Genomic DNA, 15907 nt, shown 5'->3' on the forward strand with positions numbered 1-15907 from the left:
ATTTAGAGAGAGTGTCACACTATAAAGGAACTAAAACAAACGAACCTGCTTTATTATCTTGGTGTGCGTGACAGCCACGCTTGACAAACGTCAAACGTCATTATTAATAGTGTGCGTGTACTTAGCGGACAACCGTTGACCACAATTTTTTCTCGAAACGCTCTCAGCTCTGACAGTTTATTTAGACATAAATAATAATCTATTAACTAAACAAACTTTTGTTCGTGGATGAAAGGAATCTTATATATATATAGAAATGTCAGTACATTAACATTTTATTCGAGCCCACAAATGGTAACCCTGCCCTATATTATTCTCTTTAATATTCTTCATTGCACTGTCTGAATTATTCTCTAATCTATAGAAAAAAAAATGCACAGAATTTTTTAACAAAAAAAATATATCCTTATTTTTGCAACCATAACTTTGTTTAAAATATGTTTTAATGGAACACAAAATGTACTAAATAATGCAACTATATACTCATTAAAAGCGATATCGGTGTATTAACAGCGAGTTCCACATTCGTCAGTGAACACTCTATCCCAACTATAAGAGAAAAGCCGTACAAACAATATTTGACAGCAAATTGACGCGATATCATTGGTCGAGAAATCCATAATTTTCAAGCTCTCGACCAATGATATCGCGTGAATTCGCTGTCAAATATTTTTATTTGCGTTTGTCTTTTTGCAGTTGGATATAGACCATCGCAAACAGCCAGTTCGTTGTTATAAGGATACATTGAATTATGTCAAAACTTGAGACAAATTAAAAAAAAAAGTAATATAAAAATAGCAAAAGCTTAAAGTCTACAGTCGACATTCCTTGTATTCTTAACTAGCACCCCGGTTTCTTATCACACGCACATTTCAAATAGTTTCATTCTAAATTTGATTGTTTTTCTTCACAATTGTTAAAAAAAAGTATTCTAAAAACATACGCCACGCGTAGTCATATGTTTATACAGATTTGTCAAGAAAATAACGTGACGTATTGAAGAATAATTGAAGAACTACTAACATAATTACGTTAAAATTAGATTAAAAACATACTTAAAGAACAATAAAATTTTTATTACAACTTAAATTAAATTTTTTTACACTGGCAACATTCTTGAGCTGGTTCACAATGTTTTGTCGTTAACTTAAGCGTAATGTACGAAATACGGATATCACATTAAATCTATGCTCTACTCTGTAGGGATAGAAGTTTAGAGACTAGCACACCACTCTTAATGAACGTCAAAATTAGTCCTTAAACGATAATGTTACAAAACTCAGATCCTATCCATTGTAATCTTGAATACAACTTTAAATATAGAATATGCTAAGAATATTCTGGAATGCACCACCTCTTCCTTATGTACTTAAAAACGCTTATTTTTAAAAAAGGAACTTGCTAGTAAATCGTCTGAATTGAATTCAACTCAATATAATTGTAAACTATGTATATATATAATAGAGAAGTACAGAACAGTTAAGTAATTATCCAATTTTGATACTAGTGTTTAATTAAAAGCTAATCTCCAGAAAATATTATATTTTTAGTACCGTTACAAGTCAGTTGATTCGTACAAATTGTAAATAAGCAATGATTTATATGAAATATATATCATTGCTTATATAATATCGTTATGAACAGTAACAGAAATCAACAAAATCTAAATAAATAAGGGCCAAACCAAATTATTATACAAACAAACAAAAAATATATATTTTTTTATTGGTAGCACTGATTTCAGTGATACCAATATTTGAATTCAATGTTTCTATCCATATCAAAATTAAGGACTATTGAATTTAGCTCTTTAAGTACCGAGCCACAGAATTCATTTTGAACAAATAACTGAAAAAAAAACCGTAAGGAAACCTGCACAGCTCGATGTAGTAACCTCAAATTTACCATAAGAGACATTTGCCTAATAGTGGAACATAAACGGACTGTTACTTTGGTACTTTACATATACATAAACATTATATGTAATAATATGATAACAACCATAAAGAAAGGACTATATAGGGCCTTTTTACATATTACTTCTGTCAAAATATTTAAAAAAAAAAGAAACACTAAGAAATTAAATTTATTCCCTTAAATAATAAACGTCACTGTTCATATTTATCTATTGATAGTATTATTTACATTGACACGAACAACAGATACAAAATGTTTTTTTTTTAACAAAATGGTATTTAGATGTTTTTTTTTTTTTAAATCGATGTTGTAATATGCTTGGTATGCTTATTCTAGAGGTTTGAAATTAGCAATACCCTGCATCCTTGCCTTTCGCCTCTCGGACGGCGTTGCACCTTTGATCTTAGTTATAATATGTGATCCTTTCTTAGCTGGGTCCGGTATGTATGATGTTGTATTGAACTGTGAAATAAATACAGGATTTTTCAAAATCCATCCAAAACAACAACAATATATCAATCCAGTATGACACCTATTTTATGCCTATAATTAAAGTATATCCAAAAATTACAGAAGAATATTACAAAATATATGTATATATGTAAAATTTGACAGATGTTTGACAGTTCAAATAAAACCAAGGTCAATGGTCTTAATGCTTTGGTGTCAAACTAAAAATTATTTAGACATACTAATTCTAACATAAAGCAATTTATTTTAAGTGCCCTTTTCTCCTTTCACTTTTGACTATTTTTTATAATTCTGCAAAATACTTGACGCCTGGGATTATTAGATTACATGGTTATTGACTCTGTATCGTATAATATCTTATTTAATATATGCAAACAGACTGCCAGATGATGGTTAGTGGTAACATTTGCCCATAAATGGTCATGCCCATGGTCATTGTAAGATTTATTAACCACCACCAATGCACCACCGACCATAAGAACTAAAATACGCCATTTTGATTTTCTAATAACACCACAAAGTAAACAAAACAAAAGGCCGACTCAATGCCTAAAGACATTTTCTTCCAGTCAATCTTTAGGCAAATTAGAAAACCCTGGAGACGGTAATTAATTACCAACAATACACCAAAAATTATACATATAACTATAAAATAATAAATACACATACATACAAATACATATATCTACAAAATAAACATCGACCTATACTATCTATAGAAAAAACACATGCACTGCATTATAGATATCATGAGAACTATGTTTCTGACAATATGTGCTCACGTAGACGAGTCTTAAAAGTAAATTTAGAGGTTGCTTTTCTGATATGTTCGGGTACTTTGTTCCATAATCGGACAGCTTGAACGGAGTTAGAATTAGAGACGAAACATCCTAAGGAATGTCATGAAAGCTTGCACAAAACCACCAGTAGTGCACTTCAGTTCCAATCTTTGGAACTCGTTCAAAATCAATTTGCAATATTTGCCCACACATCTTAAAATGTGTAGTAACTTAAAAGGTAAATAAATTGACTTACATCATCCCAGTTCTCCTCATACGAGACCACTGGCTGAGGCTGCACGTCCACGGCTGGGCGGTAATCGTTATCCATAACATATATCTGGCTGTCCAGCATCTCTCGCTTGGGGCAGACACTCACGTGATACTTGAACAATAAATAATTCGTAAATATGTGACTGACCACCACTGAGTTTTCATCTCCTGTTCGATGAAGATAAACATCATGAGGAAGCCTGCATGTGTCTAATTTCAATGAATTTCTGCCACATGTGTATACTAACCCAAATGGAACAGTGTGGTCAATTAACTACACTCTATCTCAACCATAACAGGAAAAAAGCCAAATAAACACCATTTGACAGTAAATTGACGCGATATCATTGGTCGAGAGCTCGATTAATCTATGATATTCACTACGGATTTGCGAAAAAATGGCACTTTAATCATACTTCTAAATTTCCGAGAACAACTTCATCTACATTCTTTACGGATATATCGTGACTTATCTAAGGCTTTCGATTGCGTGTAACTTGACCCACTATTCAGAAAACTACGTCGCTTTAAAGAAGCCTCTCAATGTACTTACTTCGTATCTGAACATTCGTGTTCAGAGGATTGATGTAAATGGTAAGAGATCTACTAGGGATTTATGAAATGTGGGGTCCCTCTGGGTTCTATTCTTGGTCCATTTCCCTTCCATAATGATACTACAGATAACTAAATCTCCACCAATGTGATCACATCAATTCAAGGTCAAAGTTTATACACCTTTCCTCGTCCTGTCTTTGAAATCGACTATAGTTATGTATACATTTATATTAACAGAATTGTATAATAACTCACGTCTAGCTCCACGTCATTTACGACATGTGTCGAGTCGAAGGGACACGTAACTTTGTTGCAATTTAGGTGTTGCTTCCTACACTTCTGCAGGTGAATGTGCATACGATAGTGCTCCAACTGATGTGACTTGTTGTATGGACATGATACCATTTGGCGTGGAGCTGGGTCGGCCATTGCTGTAACAAAAGATCTTATATATATATTTATGGTATATAGGCCACCTGATGGTAAGTTTTCACCTCCAACCATAGACATTGATGCTGTAAAAGATATTAACCATTCCTTACATCACCAATGCGCCACCAACCTTGGAAACTAAGATGTTATGTCCCTTGTGCCTGTAGTTACACTGGCTCACTCGCCCTTCGAACAGAACAATACAGAGTATTGCTGCTTGGCGGTAGAATATCTGATGAGTGGGTAGTACCTACCCAAATGGGCTCGCACAAAGCCCTACCACCAGGTTAAATATCTATTTAAACAAAAATAAATGCACAAGACGCGTTCGTTTACGGAAGGAGAGCTTTGTGCAAGCCCACTAAGTAGGTATCAGCCTATCCTCATATATTGTTGGGTATGTTATTGTGGTATTATAATTACTTAAACTAGCAGCGTTGGTTCCAAAATAACGAAATCACTCAAGTTAATTTATTAAAAAAAGTTAACTCCAAAATGTATGTGACATTTCATCGATGCGTGTACCAAAAGTGAGACAGACTTTGTATCATCAATTTTGTTGTTAATAACACTGAACACATTTCATAACTCGAATCACGTCACTGCACGTAACGTAATCAGCAGATATCACGACGCGTGCCAATGTTGACACGTTCATTTTTGAAGGAAGAAATAAGTTAGTGTAACTCCGGCACAAGGAACATCAACATCTTGGTTGATTGCGGAGTGATGAAATGAGGAATGATTAACATTTTATACAGAACCGATGTCTAAGGGTGGTCGAATTGTTCATACTCCTTCAATTCACCCTTTTTTTTATTAGTAATAATTTCGACTTCAATTAATTTCGTTATATATAAGATTTATTATTGTATAATAGATATATCAAACTCAAACTCAAATTCCTTTATTCAATATAGAAGTATTACACTTACTTATTGATGGTCAAATTAAACACTACCACCGTTTCGGAAAAGGAAACGCCCTGACCTGAGAAGAACCGGCGAAAGAAACTCAGCGGGTCTTTTTTTGTCAAACTAATTAAATACATGCATTGAAAACGTATAAAAATAGCCAGGAGGCGATCGTTTCATTCCTAACATGTGCTGTGTCATAAACTCACTAATTGTATAGTAACTTTTCGCACACAAGCGTTCCTTAACAATTTTTTTTAATTTGGTAACAGAAGCATTTTGACCGCTTTCTGGGATCCTTTATATATATTTTGTATAAGTATTAGTGTGTCAATATTTGTATGTAAGCTTATGACTGCACCGCCTACCCAGTTGGTTTTAAAAAAATCTCTCTCAGTTTGGGTCGTCTGAAAGAGATGTCTAATCAGCCACAAGTCCGCCCATTGTACACACATAAAATAATTGTTTATATTTTTGCTTTACTTTTATATTTACAAATTAATTATTATCAACTGTAATATGTATGGCAGGACAACTGTCAACAATATGCTGCTTACAACCATTCACAGTGACTTTGTCATAAAGGCCAGAGATCACCTTTTTCAGGATTAGCCATGATTTGTGACTTCTGGATGTATTCGGATAACAAGATAAAACGTCATAATCAATTGTATAATTGTATGTTTGGTTCAAAAATCAAATGAATAGTTTAAAGAATCACATTACATCACAAATGAATCGAAAATAACAAAAACTATCATAGATATATCGTCCATACGACGCTTCGCTAGATTTTGATTATGAGTCGTTGTCAAATCTAGTTCTGACTGGTTTTTAAAATGAATTTTATATTATTTAGTAGAGGTTAAGAAACCCAGTAAAAGTTGTCTTTTTTAATTCTATACATATTTGCTGAATAATATCAAAATAAAAATTCCATATTTAAATAGCCCACGAAAACGCTACTTTGACAATATGGCGCCGCAATTTGTTCGGTGACGTCACTTGCCTGTATTGTAATCTCTGGTACATATAGTAGGCAAACGAGTTTAATAAGCGAGTGACGTCATCATAAGCCCGACCAATCGGGAGCGTTTTGTTTCACGTGACGAACGATTAAAAAAATGCATTTTTATTTATGGAGTTTTGAATGAATTAATTACTATTTTCTACTTTCGTTTATAAATAACCATTTTTAAACTCATAATTTATACCGATTACAATAATTGACACTTTATTTTTCGCATTGTCAAATAGCCTATTGCGACGTAATTCAACATGACGCTACGCATGCGCCGTCATATATATTTAAATAATAATAAAAAAATTATTTATTCTCTCCCAGGAACATAACGTTCATATCCTTCATGTGCATTCATAATAAGTAAAATTGTATGTGGGAGGCAGGTACTAGAGACAAACTAGGTTTCCTTGTACTAAGGGTCTCCCCCCTCTATTACAATGATAGTTTATGATGATCAATTATGATATATAAAAAAGGTGAATATAAGTATATATGAGCATATGTGTGTGTGTGTGTGTGTGTGTACACGAGTGGCAGATTAAAACCAAGCAGTACGCTGTACGTACAAATCATATGATCCTATCTGATGTAGCTATATTGCCCTGTCCACTAGTCCTATTCTTATTTCAAATTATCAGAGCTTCCGGCATAGACTCAAATATAGACTTCTGGTTTCTGGTCTACCGACAAATATATAACACATAGCACTATGACAATATCAAAATAAATTACTACATATAGCCACAGTTCTTCGATTTGCTTCGCTCAAACAAAACAATGTAATGAAGCATTATATTCGCCCGGCAAATATGTAATTAAGGATATATATAACTCTTCGCCAATTATAACTTTAATATATTTAAGTATCACACCTATAAAATGTTTAATTATAATCATTACTATTGGCTAATTTAAAGTTTTTTTTTTTATTTAGGGTAGCAATTGCTAGTCCAAATAAATAAAATTTCATGACTAAACATATATTAAAATTATTTTGTATAAATAATTACTAATTCTTGGCTTAGCTAGCAGATAGAGTGTAAATTTTAATCTTAGCTAGTGCAAATTTGCTTTCGAGCAACATAGTGGAATAGGAACTCGTCTTATAAAAAAGGGGTCTTTGGATTAGAAGGATCCTGTTCCATAGCCGAGTTGGCTATGCCGAGGGGGTACCGTTGGAATAGGAGATTTACATAGTATAAAACAAAAGTCGCTCGTCGCTCTGCACGCTTGGATCTTTTAAACTACGCAACAGATTTTAATGCGGTTCTAATAAATGAAGAGAATGATTAAAGAGGAAGGTATATATATGTGTAATACAAGCATATTAAAGATTTATTTTTATGTTTTTTTATTAGAGCCGTGTGAACCCGGGGCGAGCAGCTACTCACGCACATAAGGACTCTAAATTAAAATATTCGCAAGCAGTTACAAATTTTTCATCATAATAATCGGTTTTCTTACTTTTCTTATGCATTATACAAGCTAAAAATTGCTATTGAAATCGTTTTAAAGATTTTTATTTTATTTCAAAGAATATATTTTAAAAATTAGCGTTTTTATTTCACTTGATAACACGTAAAAATATTTACCTTTAGCTGCAAACGATTTTCACGGAAGCCGGTGCGAATTTCAGACGGACTATCAGTTCTGTCAGTACCTCGAAGGTGATAACTCATAAAAATACCAATACGCATAAAGTACAGTACATTCGATCAATAAGTGCATTGGCATAGACTCAGTTAATAATTTTTCTCACTTATTCAATGTCTAAATTTGTCACTATTTATAGGAAAATACCTGCTCTGGATGTATACAAATAAGGGTCGCAACAAGTTAAGTTTGGGGTTGCTAGCATAACAAGAGTTTGAAACAACACTTTAGAAAATATCTAAGTGTCAATGAATTCTGTGACTAGACTAAAACTGATATAAAACTATTTTGTCGATTACTTACAGTTGTTATTATATTTAAAAAAAAATAACTATATTGTAGTTCATAGCTTTAGATATTTATCGGTACTATAAACAAAAACTTAGAGAAATGCAGTAAAAGGATAAAGAAAGGAAAAATCGGGTAAAAACGATTGTGTAGGCTTCTCAGATCTGAAAAGAATAAATAAAATATGTATGAATGAATATAATATGATTCAAAAACGCTTAATTGTGAAGTTTACTTGAATAAAATTGATTTGAAATGCGTTTTGCATATAATTTAGTTGATAGTAGATTATTAGTATTAGAACATATTTATTAGTAAAATAAATATTTTGAGATTATGGAAGCAGCCGTGATTTTATTTTACAGTTTTTCGTAACAAAATGATGTTTAGTGTTCAAATATAATATAAAATAAAGAAAAGTTAAAAGAAACTTCATGTTATTCAAAAACATTTTCTTATATGTAATTAATAATTTAAGCTTATAGCATAGGCCTAAAGTGCAATATACCATAAGTTGTACATTCCACTCGATATATTGTTTTTTTTTCAGGGCCGCAATAAAATTACATCCATTGCTATTATATTAAATTAAAAAAGAAACAGTGCCGTTGACAGATTCCAAAAAATAAATACAAATTTCCGTGTTTGTTATAATAATTTGTAAGCCGATAACCTATAGAAATATTATTATAGAATTTAATTTAATATGGAAGAAGTTTTTAAGGATCCCGTTCAACTTTCTTCAGGAGTTAAACTAAAGTAAGTGTCATAATATTTACTTAAATTTTGTTTTACATATTATCTGTTAAATTTGCGAATATTTTTTTAAATATTCACAATATATGTGAATAAGATACAAAAAAAATGAAAGATCTCATTTATAAAAAAATAATTAACCATTTTTTTTTTTTTTTTATTTCTGGAGGTATTTCGTAAGGATAACTAAATATAATGCCAAGATGAGAGTGGCGGTTCTTATACATTCGCTTTTTAAAACAAATATATAAACATAATACTAACAACTAATTGAAGATACCTGTTGTATTTTAAATTCTATATTTTAATAATTAATGAGTTCCATGGATATATGTATATTGTATAGTTGCTATTAGACTCAACTTCCCCTTGGTGGTCATAATATACATCTCTGTCACTTGGCTGGCAATCATATTGTCCAACAACTATAAAAATTATCATTTTAATTATGATAATTTACACAAAATTATTCTATTAATGAAAACTGCATTAAAATCTGTTAAGCTGTTTTTGAGATTATGATATACAAACACAGTGGATACACTTTATTGTATATTATGTAGTCATATATATCATATTAATATCATATAAATACTTTCATGTAACAATTAATTACATAAATTTTTTAAACTTGTGCAGCCTGTGGGCTCATTATACCCAAAAATTGTACAGTGCCCTTTGGGTACAATATAACAATGCATTCAGGGTACTTAGGTTGGCCGCAATTCTGTAGAGCATCGGGAATGTTCATGGAATATCGGGTTGATAATAAGAACGATGTGTTAAAAATGCGCATCCCGAGTGCATAAAGTCAGTTGCAACACCAACAGTATACTTAGCATGATCGCCATCAGACTTGACTGCATTAGCATTAGCATTAGCAGCCTGTAAATTTTCCCACTGCTGGGCTAAAGGCCTCCTCTCCCTTTGAAAAGAAGGTTTGGAGCATATTCCACCACGCTGCTCCAATGCGGGTTGGCGGAATACACATGTGGCAGAATTTTGCTGAAATTAGACACATGCAGGTTTCCTCACGATGTTTTCCTTCACCGCCGAGCACGAGATGAATTATAAACACAAATTAAGCACATGAAAATTCAGTGGTGCCTGCCTGGGTTTGAACCCGAAATCATCGGTTAAGATGCACGCTTTCTAACCACTGGGCCATCTCGGCTCATACTTGACTGCTTGTATATCAATCATTGTTGTACAATCTCTAACGAAATGGTGAAGAACTGATTATTAACAGTTTTTTTTCTTCTTTAGTGTTATTTATTGTACGAACACTATGATAAGATAATCTGTACCTACAAAATGTACATATAGTCTGTAATAAATGTTTTGTTACTATTATTATTACAAATTGTTTGTTTTCAGAGATTTAATAAGTGGTAACTCGGAATTTCAAATAGATATGGACTTCAAGAAACCGAATATGGGCTTGATGACTAATTGTGATGATGACCTCTGTCCTGATATCGGAGACAGTGATAGGTAATGATTTTGTTATGTAATATAGTTATTTAAGTAAACATATTAGTGTGTAAATATTTGTAGGTCTGTTTAAGAGAACAACACTTACCAAGATTATGTTTTATGATTTTTTGTATGATTATGTCTCCGAGATTGGGTTGACCTAAGATTTCTGTGTATTATGTTCGTGGTGTACAATAAAGCATATTTACATTACTTGGTGGTACGGCTTTGCGCAAGACTGTCTGGGTAGGTACCACTCTTCAGATATTCTACTGCCAAACAACAATACTCAGTATTGTTGTGTTCCAGTTTGAACAGTAAGTGAGCCAGTGTAACTATAGGCAGGGACATAACATCTTCGTTCCCCAGGTTAGTGGGGCATTGACGATGTAAGGAATGGTTAATATTTCATACAGCGCCATTGGTGCGTTGGTGCCCACTTACTATGAGGTGGTCCATATGCTCGTCCGCCTACCGAAATCTTAAAAAAAAAGTCATATGATGTTTGTTTGGCTTTTGGTCTCTTGCAGTTGGCAATATACTACGAGTTCTTTGGAATGGAATTGTAACATTATAAATTTTAATGATAATTACATCACCCATAACCCAGCCACTAGTCCAACGAGTAGGCATGTGTTCGATATATCGAAAAAATATATCAGATATCATCGTTTTGATGTTGAACGGTTACCGTATTCCCCACATCGATAAAACTATGAATATCGTTCTGGTACACCAATGCATTCAAAGTACGATACCATTAAATTCTTGAAACATCGTCATGTCTCTCTCTAACTTAACGGTAATCCGTCTGCGTGAAATATCGCTCTCGTTTCATCTCTTTCTCACATATCGTACAACGTGAAGTTAAACAAAGACAGGGCGATACAAATATCCGTTAATGCAGGCAATCAGAGATTTTTAATCCAACAGCGACTCTGAAGATGCATTCAGGAATATAGAAAAGTCAACGGAAAAACAATTGCTCTCCTGCCCGGAGTATCACTCGTTCGGCGATCTTTCGACGAAGATGGTGGATTGTATATCGACTGGTGACGTCAAAATGCTTATCATGGAAGAAGGTATTTTATAATCGAAGTTCTACTTTGCGTGCGTTATGGAATAATTATGAGAGTGCTGAAGGATATTACAACACTAATGACTTTTTAGTTGACTGCACACCTTGGGAATGAAATGATCGCCTCCAGGCTGTTTCAAATAACTAAAATATAATTATTATTGTACATGCAAATTGGAAAAAAAAAAGAAAAAATATCCCGCTGAGTTTCTTTCGCCGGTTCTTCTCAGGTCCGAGGTGTTAAATTCCGAACCGGTGGTAGATTTTTGACTATCAATAAGCAAGTGTAAACACTTCTATATTGAATAAATATTTTTGACTTGACTTGACTTTGAGTGCATGTTTACGATGCGCGCGCAGACATGACATCTACACGATGAAGTCTAGCCAATGTCTATGGGTGGTGGTGAACACTTACCATCATGTGACCCACTTACCCGGCCTTCTTATACCATAAAACACTTTATACTTTGGATTAACTATTAAGAGTCCTCTGGCATAATAGACCTTAGTTTTCAATACGCGTTTCCCCCACCTAAAGCGGAGCGGTGTGTGGGACTCGCCGGTGCTGAGAACGCTTAATGCACCGGAATATCCACTAATAAACCAGCGGCACCCTCTCCGTCACTTCGGCGGGTGCCACGGGGTCGCTTTTGTGTGCCACCGTGACGGTAAAATAGACCCTTACTCTAACATACCCTTCTGGCGTACCATCTAATATTAAAGATACTACAAGCCACCAGTCCAGGCCTCCCTAAAATAAGGGTACCACATCAAAACTTTTTATCGCTTCTTATTTTTTATTGGTCGGTATAATTTTTTCCGATGACTTCTACAATCCTCATCATCCTCCAGCTAATTTACACAAAATCTTAAAGAATTATACACCTAAACCTTCCCCTTGAATCACTCCGTCCGTTAGTTAAAACCGCTTACAGACATGGCGGGGTCTTATCGAAGATATTTAGGCATAGACAATTTTACAAGTTTTTGTTAATTATATTTATAGGCAATGGTCCGCTGGTACCAGTAGATGCGATGGTGACCATCCACTATGCAGCATATTTTGAAAAGGCGAAAATTCCTTTCGATTCTACACTCACAATGAATGGTGGTGCCCCATTGGTAAGTATATGACAGTGGAAACGAGGTTCTATAACGCAAACGCTAGAGACTCTTGGTGAAAGGGAGCTGTCGTAGCCGACTGGTTAAATTAGCCATCCAATTAAACGCATAGCCACTTTACCAAGCGGCGCTGTTCAACCAACGGCCTGAATGACACTCGGCCAATTCATCTTCTGTTCATAAAATAAGGAGAGTAAACTTGCTTTAGACTCTCCTCTTTTTAAAATTGGTTTAAAAAGCCCGACTCTGTTTGGTCTTCTCGGTCTGACCACTAAGCTAAAACGCTTCCTGAGACATTGACAAAAATAAAGTTCATAACACTGACCTCAAAATTAGTTTGTTTGTCAAGAATTTCGGAAATTAGTGTCCTGTGAAGTGTGGAGTGTTTTCTTAAAAAACACTTTAGGAGTAAGATCGACATGAAAAAAGACATTACACACACCACGATACGTGTAACACGTACACGCTTATCTGCATTATATTTAATATGAAATATTCATAGGTTACGTTCGCACTGACATTGACATACGTCGTGTCAAACTACAACTACGGGTACAAAAACTTTTTTTTAATATTTGATTATTTATAGTAGCAGTGACGAGGTATCGTCCAGTTCAATAAATTTTCTTCGGTATCTTTGGAATCGAACACATTTTTTTTTTATGTTTTATTAGCAATGGGAGAGCTCCAAAAGATTCCAACGTAAAAAGTCGTATCTTTTAAATGGTTGTTTTCAGTAAAAAAATTATTGTATTGTTTTTTTTTTTTTATTTAGCGTATGCGATTAGGCAAAGGACGGTTTCTACCAGGTCTCGAAATCGGTCTGACTTGTGTCAAAGGACCGAAGGCTAGGTTCCTTCTGCTGCTGCAGCCGAGGATGGCATGGGGGCCCCAAGGTGCTCCGCCAAGGATTAGACCGGAGCCTGCGCTGTTTGTTATCTCTTTGTACGACGTTGACGACGTTCAAGCTATATCAAGGTAAGTTATTTTTTATACATTAGTAAGACGAAAAGTTTTTGTATCTCTGCTTGTGTCTATGGCCAGTGATTTCGCTACTATTTACCAAACTGGAAATAACATGAAAGCGCCACCAATTTGATTTATGATGCTATATTTCTTTATTATTTTAAACTAACTTGGTGGTAGGCCTTTGCTGAGTGAGCCAGTGTAACTACAGACACAAGGGATATAAAATCTTAGCTCCCAAGGTTGGTGGTTAATATTTCTTACAGCTTCGGTATCTATGGGCGGTGGTGACCACTTACAACCACCACCTACCTATTACATAAAAAATAACTTATCTTTCAAACTTATCTTTACTGTTTGGCGGTAGAATTTGTGGTGAGTGAGTGGTACTTAGACAGGCTTGAGCAAAGCCCTAAGACCAAATGGATTTAACAACAAAATTCTCTTAAATTTTTTAAAAGATTGCGGTTTTCGGTATCATCGTTAATAATACATATTTATTCGTTGATTTCGTTACCAGGTTCAACGATCTGCCATCGCAGGAGCAGAAGAAATACGCAGTAACGATGAAAACTGTGAAATCTCTGCACAATTACTCAAAAGATCTGTTCTCGAAGAAGAAGTACTTCAAAGCCGTCAAAAACTACCAACAGTCGATATCTATACTAAACATGTCGCAGCCAGAGAACGATCTAGAAAAAGATGAAGTAGAAAAATTAAAAATCAACGCTTACACAAACTTAGCCGTGTGTTATTATAAATTAAATAAACCCAAACACGTTCTTAATATGTGTGCGTGCTTAGAATATATCGTTGATGTAGATAAACATTGCAAAATCTTGTTTTATTACGCTCGAGGTCACGAGATGTTAGGTAAGTATGAGGATGCTGTTAAATATTACAAGAAAGCGCTTAAATTGCAACCGAAAAACAAAGAAATAGGCGAAGCGCTTGCGAATTTAGATAAATATAACTTAAAATCGGCTGACCAGGAAAGGGATTTGTGGCAGAATGCGTTTAAGTGTTCGTCTGCGAAAAGGACAGTCGCCTATGACGTAGACGAGAGTTTCAGAAATGGCGTAACTGACATGTGTCAAAATTTGGCGGGAAACGAAGAATATGCGAAATTCGATTTGCCGCCCGGTTTGACGAAAGATGAGGTCGAATGTATAAAAGATTTGAGTTCGAAATTTGAGGGATTAGTCGTTTTAGAGGAGGGACAGGGGAAAAGGAAAAAGCTTTCCATTGTGAAAAAGTCGAATACATAATTTTTTATATAAAATATTTTCTCTCTGTTCACACGTGATGAATTAGTTTTAAATGTAACCATTGTCAGTTCCAACCACTAGAAGGCAAGACTAAAGCCGAAAAAACATCATTTGACAGCGAATTGACGCGATATAATTGGATGGAGCAATTATTTATCGGTTTTTGGAACTTTATAAGTAAAATTAAAGTAGACAGAAGTAGGTAGTTAAGTGAATTGGTGTTGTGTTATAATTAAAGATATATTAGTCAAGAACTCAGTAGTGCACAATATATCGAAGCCATTCGAAGATTGATTGATTCTTCGATTAGATTAGATCCAGGTATACTTGCATTGACGACACGGGGTATAAAACAAAATGGCCGCGTCCTATGAAAGTATATTCGGTAACTTTTGGTTTAAACGCTGCTATTTTATCATCTGTAGTGATCAACGATAGCAGTGTATTGACTATAATTTATTAGGCATTTTTAACTTTCATTTCGTTGTTGGGGCGGTAGGTAGGTCAGGTGTACCTCAAAGTACGGTAACGCATTTAAAATACATGTGTATATAGAACTCACTCAGGCACGTAGAGCGTATTTTTTTATATTTTTACAGCTAACATATTTTTTGTCAATATATTTTCACTTTGAAATTATTTTAGTATTGGTTGTAACATTCTGGGGACCTGTAAGCTTTAAATACTAAGAAATTCATTAGAAGACTATATTGTTTGTATTTAAAAAATATATCGAAGTCTTTTTATTTTTAACATGAATGCACCATTTTAGTTACTTTTTTTTTAAATTTTATTTTTGTCTTTTACTTTTTTTAGATAATAAGGAAAAAATATTTGTACTCTGTGAGTATCACTGCGTTATTGAAATAAATATATTTTTATATTTTTTTTTTTTGTTATATTTATATATTTTTTTTATTATTAGTGATAAT

The 15907-nt window shown here is 33.9% G+C and overlaps 2 protein-coding genes across 2 annotated transcripts; one reads left to right on the forward strand and one right to left on the reverse strand.

The window, feature by feature from the left end:
* Nucleotides 1–637: 637 nt before the first annotated feature.
* LOC125075306 (gametocyte-specific factor 1-like) lies at nucleotides 638–8194 on the reverse strand. The gene is made up of 4 exons (XM_047687033.1): nucleotides 7958–8194; nucleotides 4251–4426; nucleotides 3424–3552; nucleotides 638–2379 (listed from the first exon to the last, which is right to left on the reverse strand). Exons 2-4 carry the CDS (start codon nucleotides 4422–4424, stop codon nucleotides 2245–2247), a joined length of 438 nt encoding a protein of 145 aa, XP_047542989.1. The 5' UTR covers nucleotides 4425–4426; nucleotides 7958–8194; the 3' UTR covers nucleotides 638–2244.
* Nucleotides 8195–8932: 738 nt separating this feature from the next.
* LOC125075280 (inactive peptidyl-prolyl cis-trans isomerase shutdown-like) lies at nucleotides 8933–15470 on the forward strand. The gene is made up of 6 exons (XM_047686997.1): nucleotides 8933–9065; nucleotides 10440–10556; nucleotides 11472–11620; nucleotides 12626–12741; nucleotides 13517–13719; nucleotides 14228–15470. Exons 1-6 carry the CDS (start codon nucleotides 9013–9015, stop codon nucleotides 14973–14975), a joined length of 1386 nt encoding a protein of 461 aa, XP_047542953.1. The 5' UTR covers nucleotides 8933–9012; the 3' UTR covers nucleotides 14976–15470.
* The last annotated feature ends 437 nt before the right edge of the window (nucleotides 15471–15907 follow it).

The sequence above is a fragment of the Vanessa atalanta genome, chromosome 30 (assembly GCF_905147765.1).
Source record: "Vanessa atalanta chromosome 30, ilVanAtal1.2, whole genome shotgun sequence".
In the NCBI taxonomy this organism is placed as follows: Eukaryota; Metazoa; Arthropoda; class Insecta; order Lepidoptera; family Nymphalidae; genus Vanessa; species Vanessa atalanta.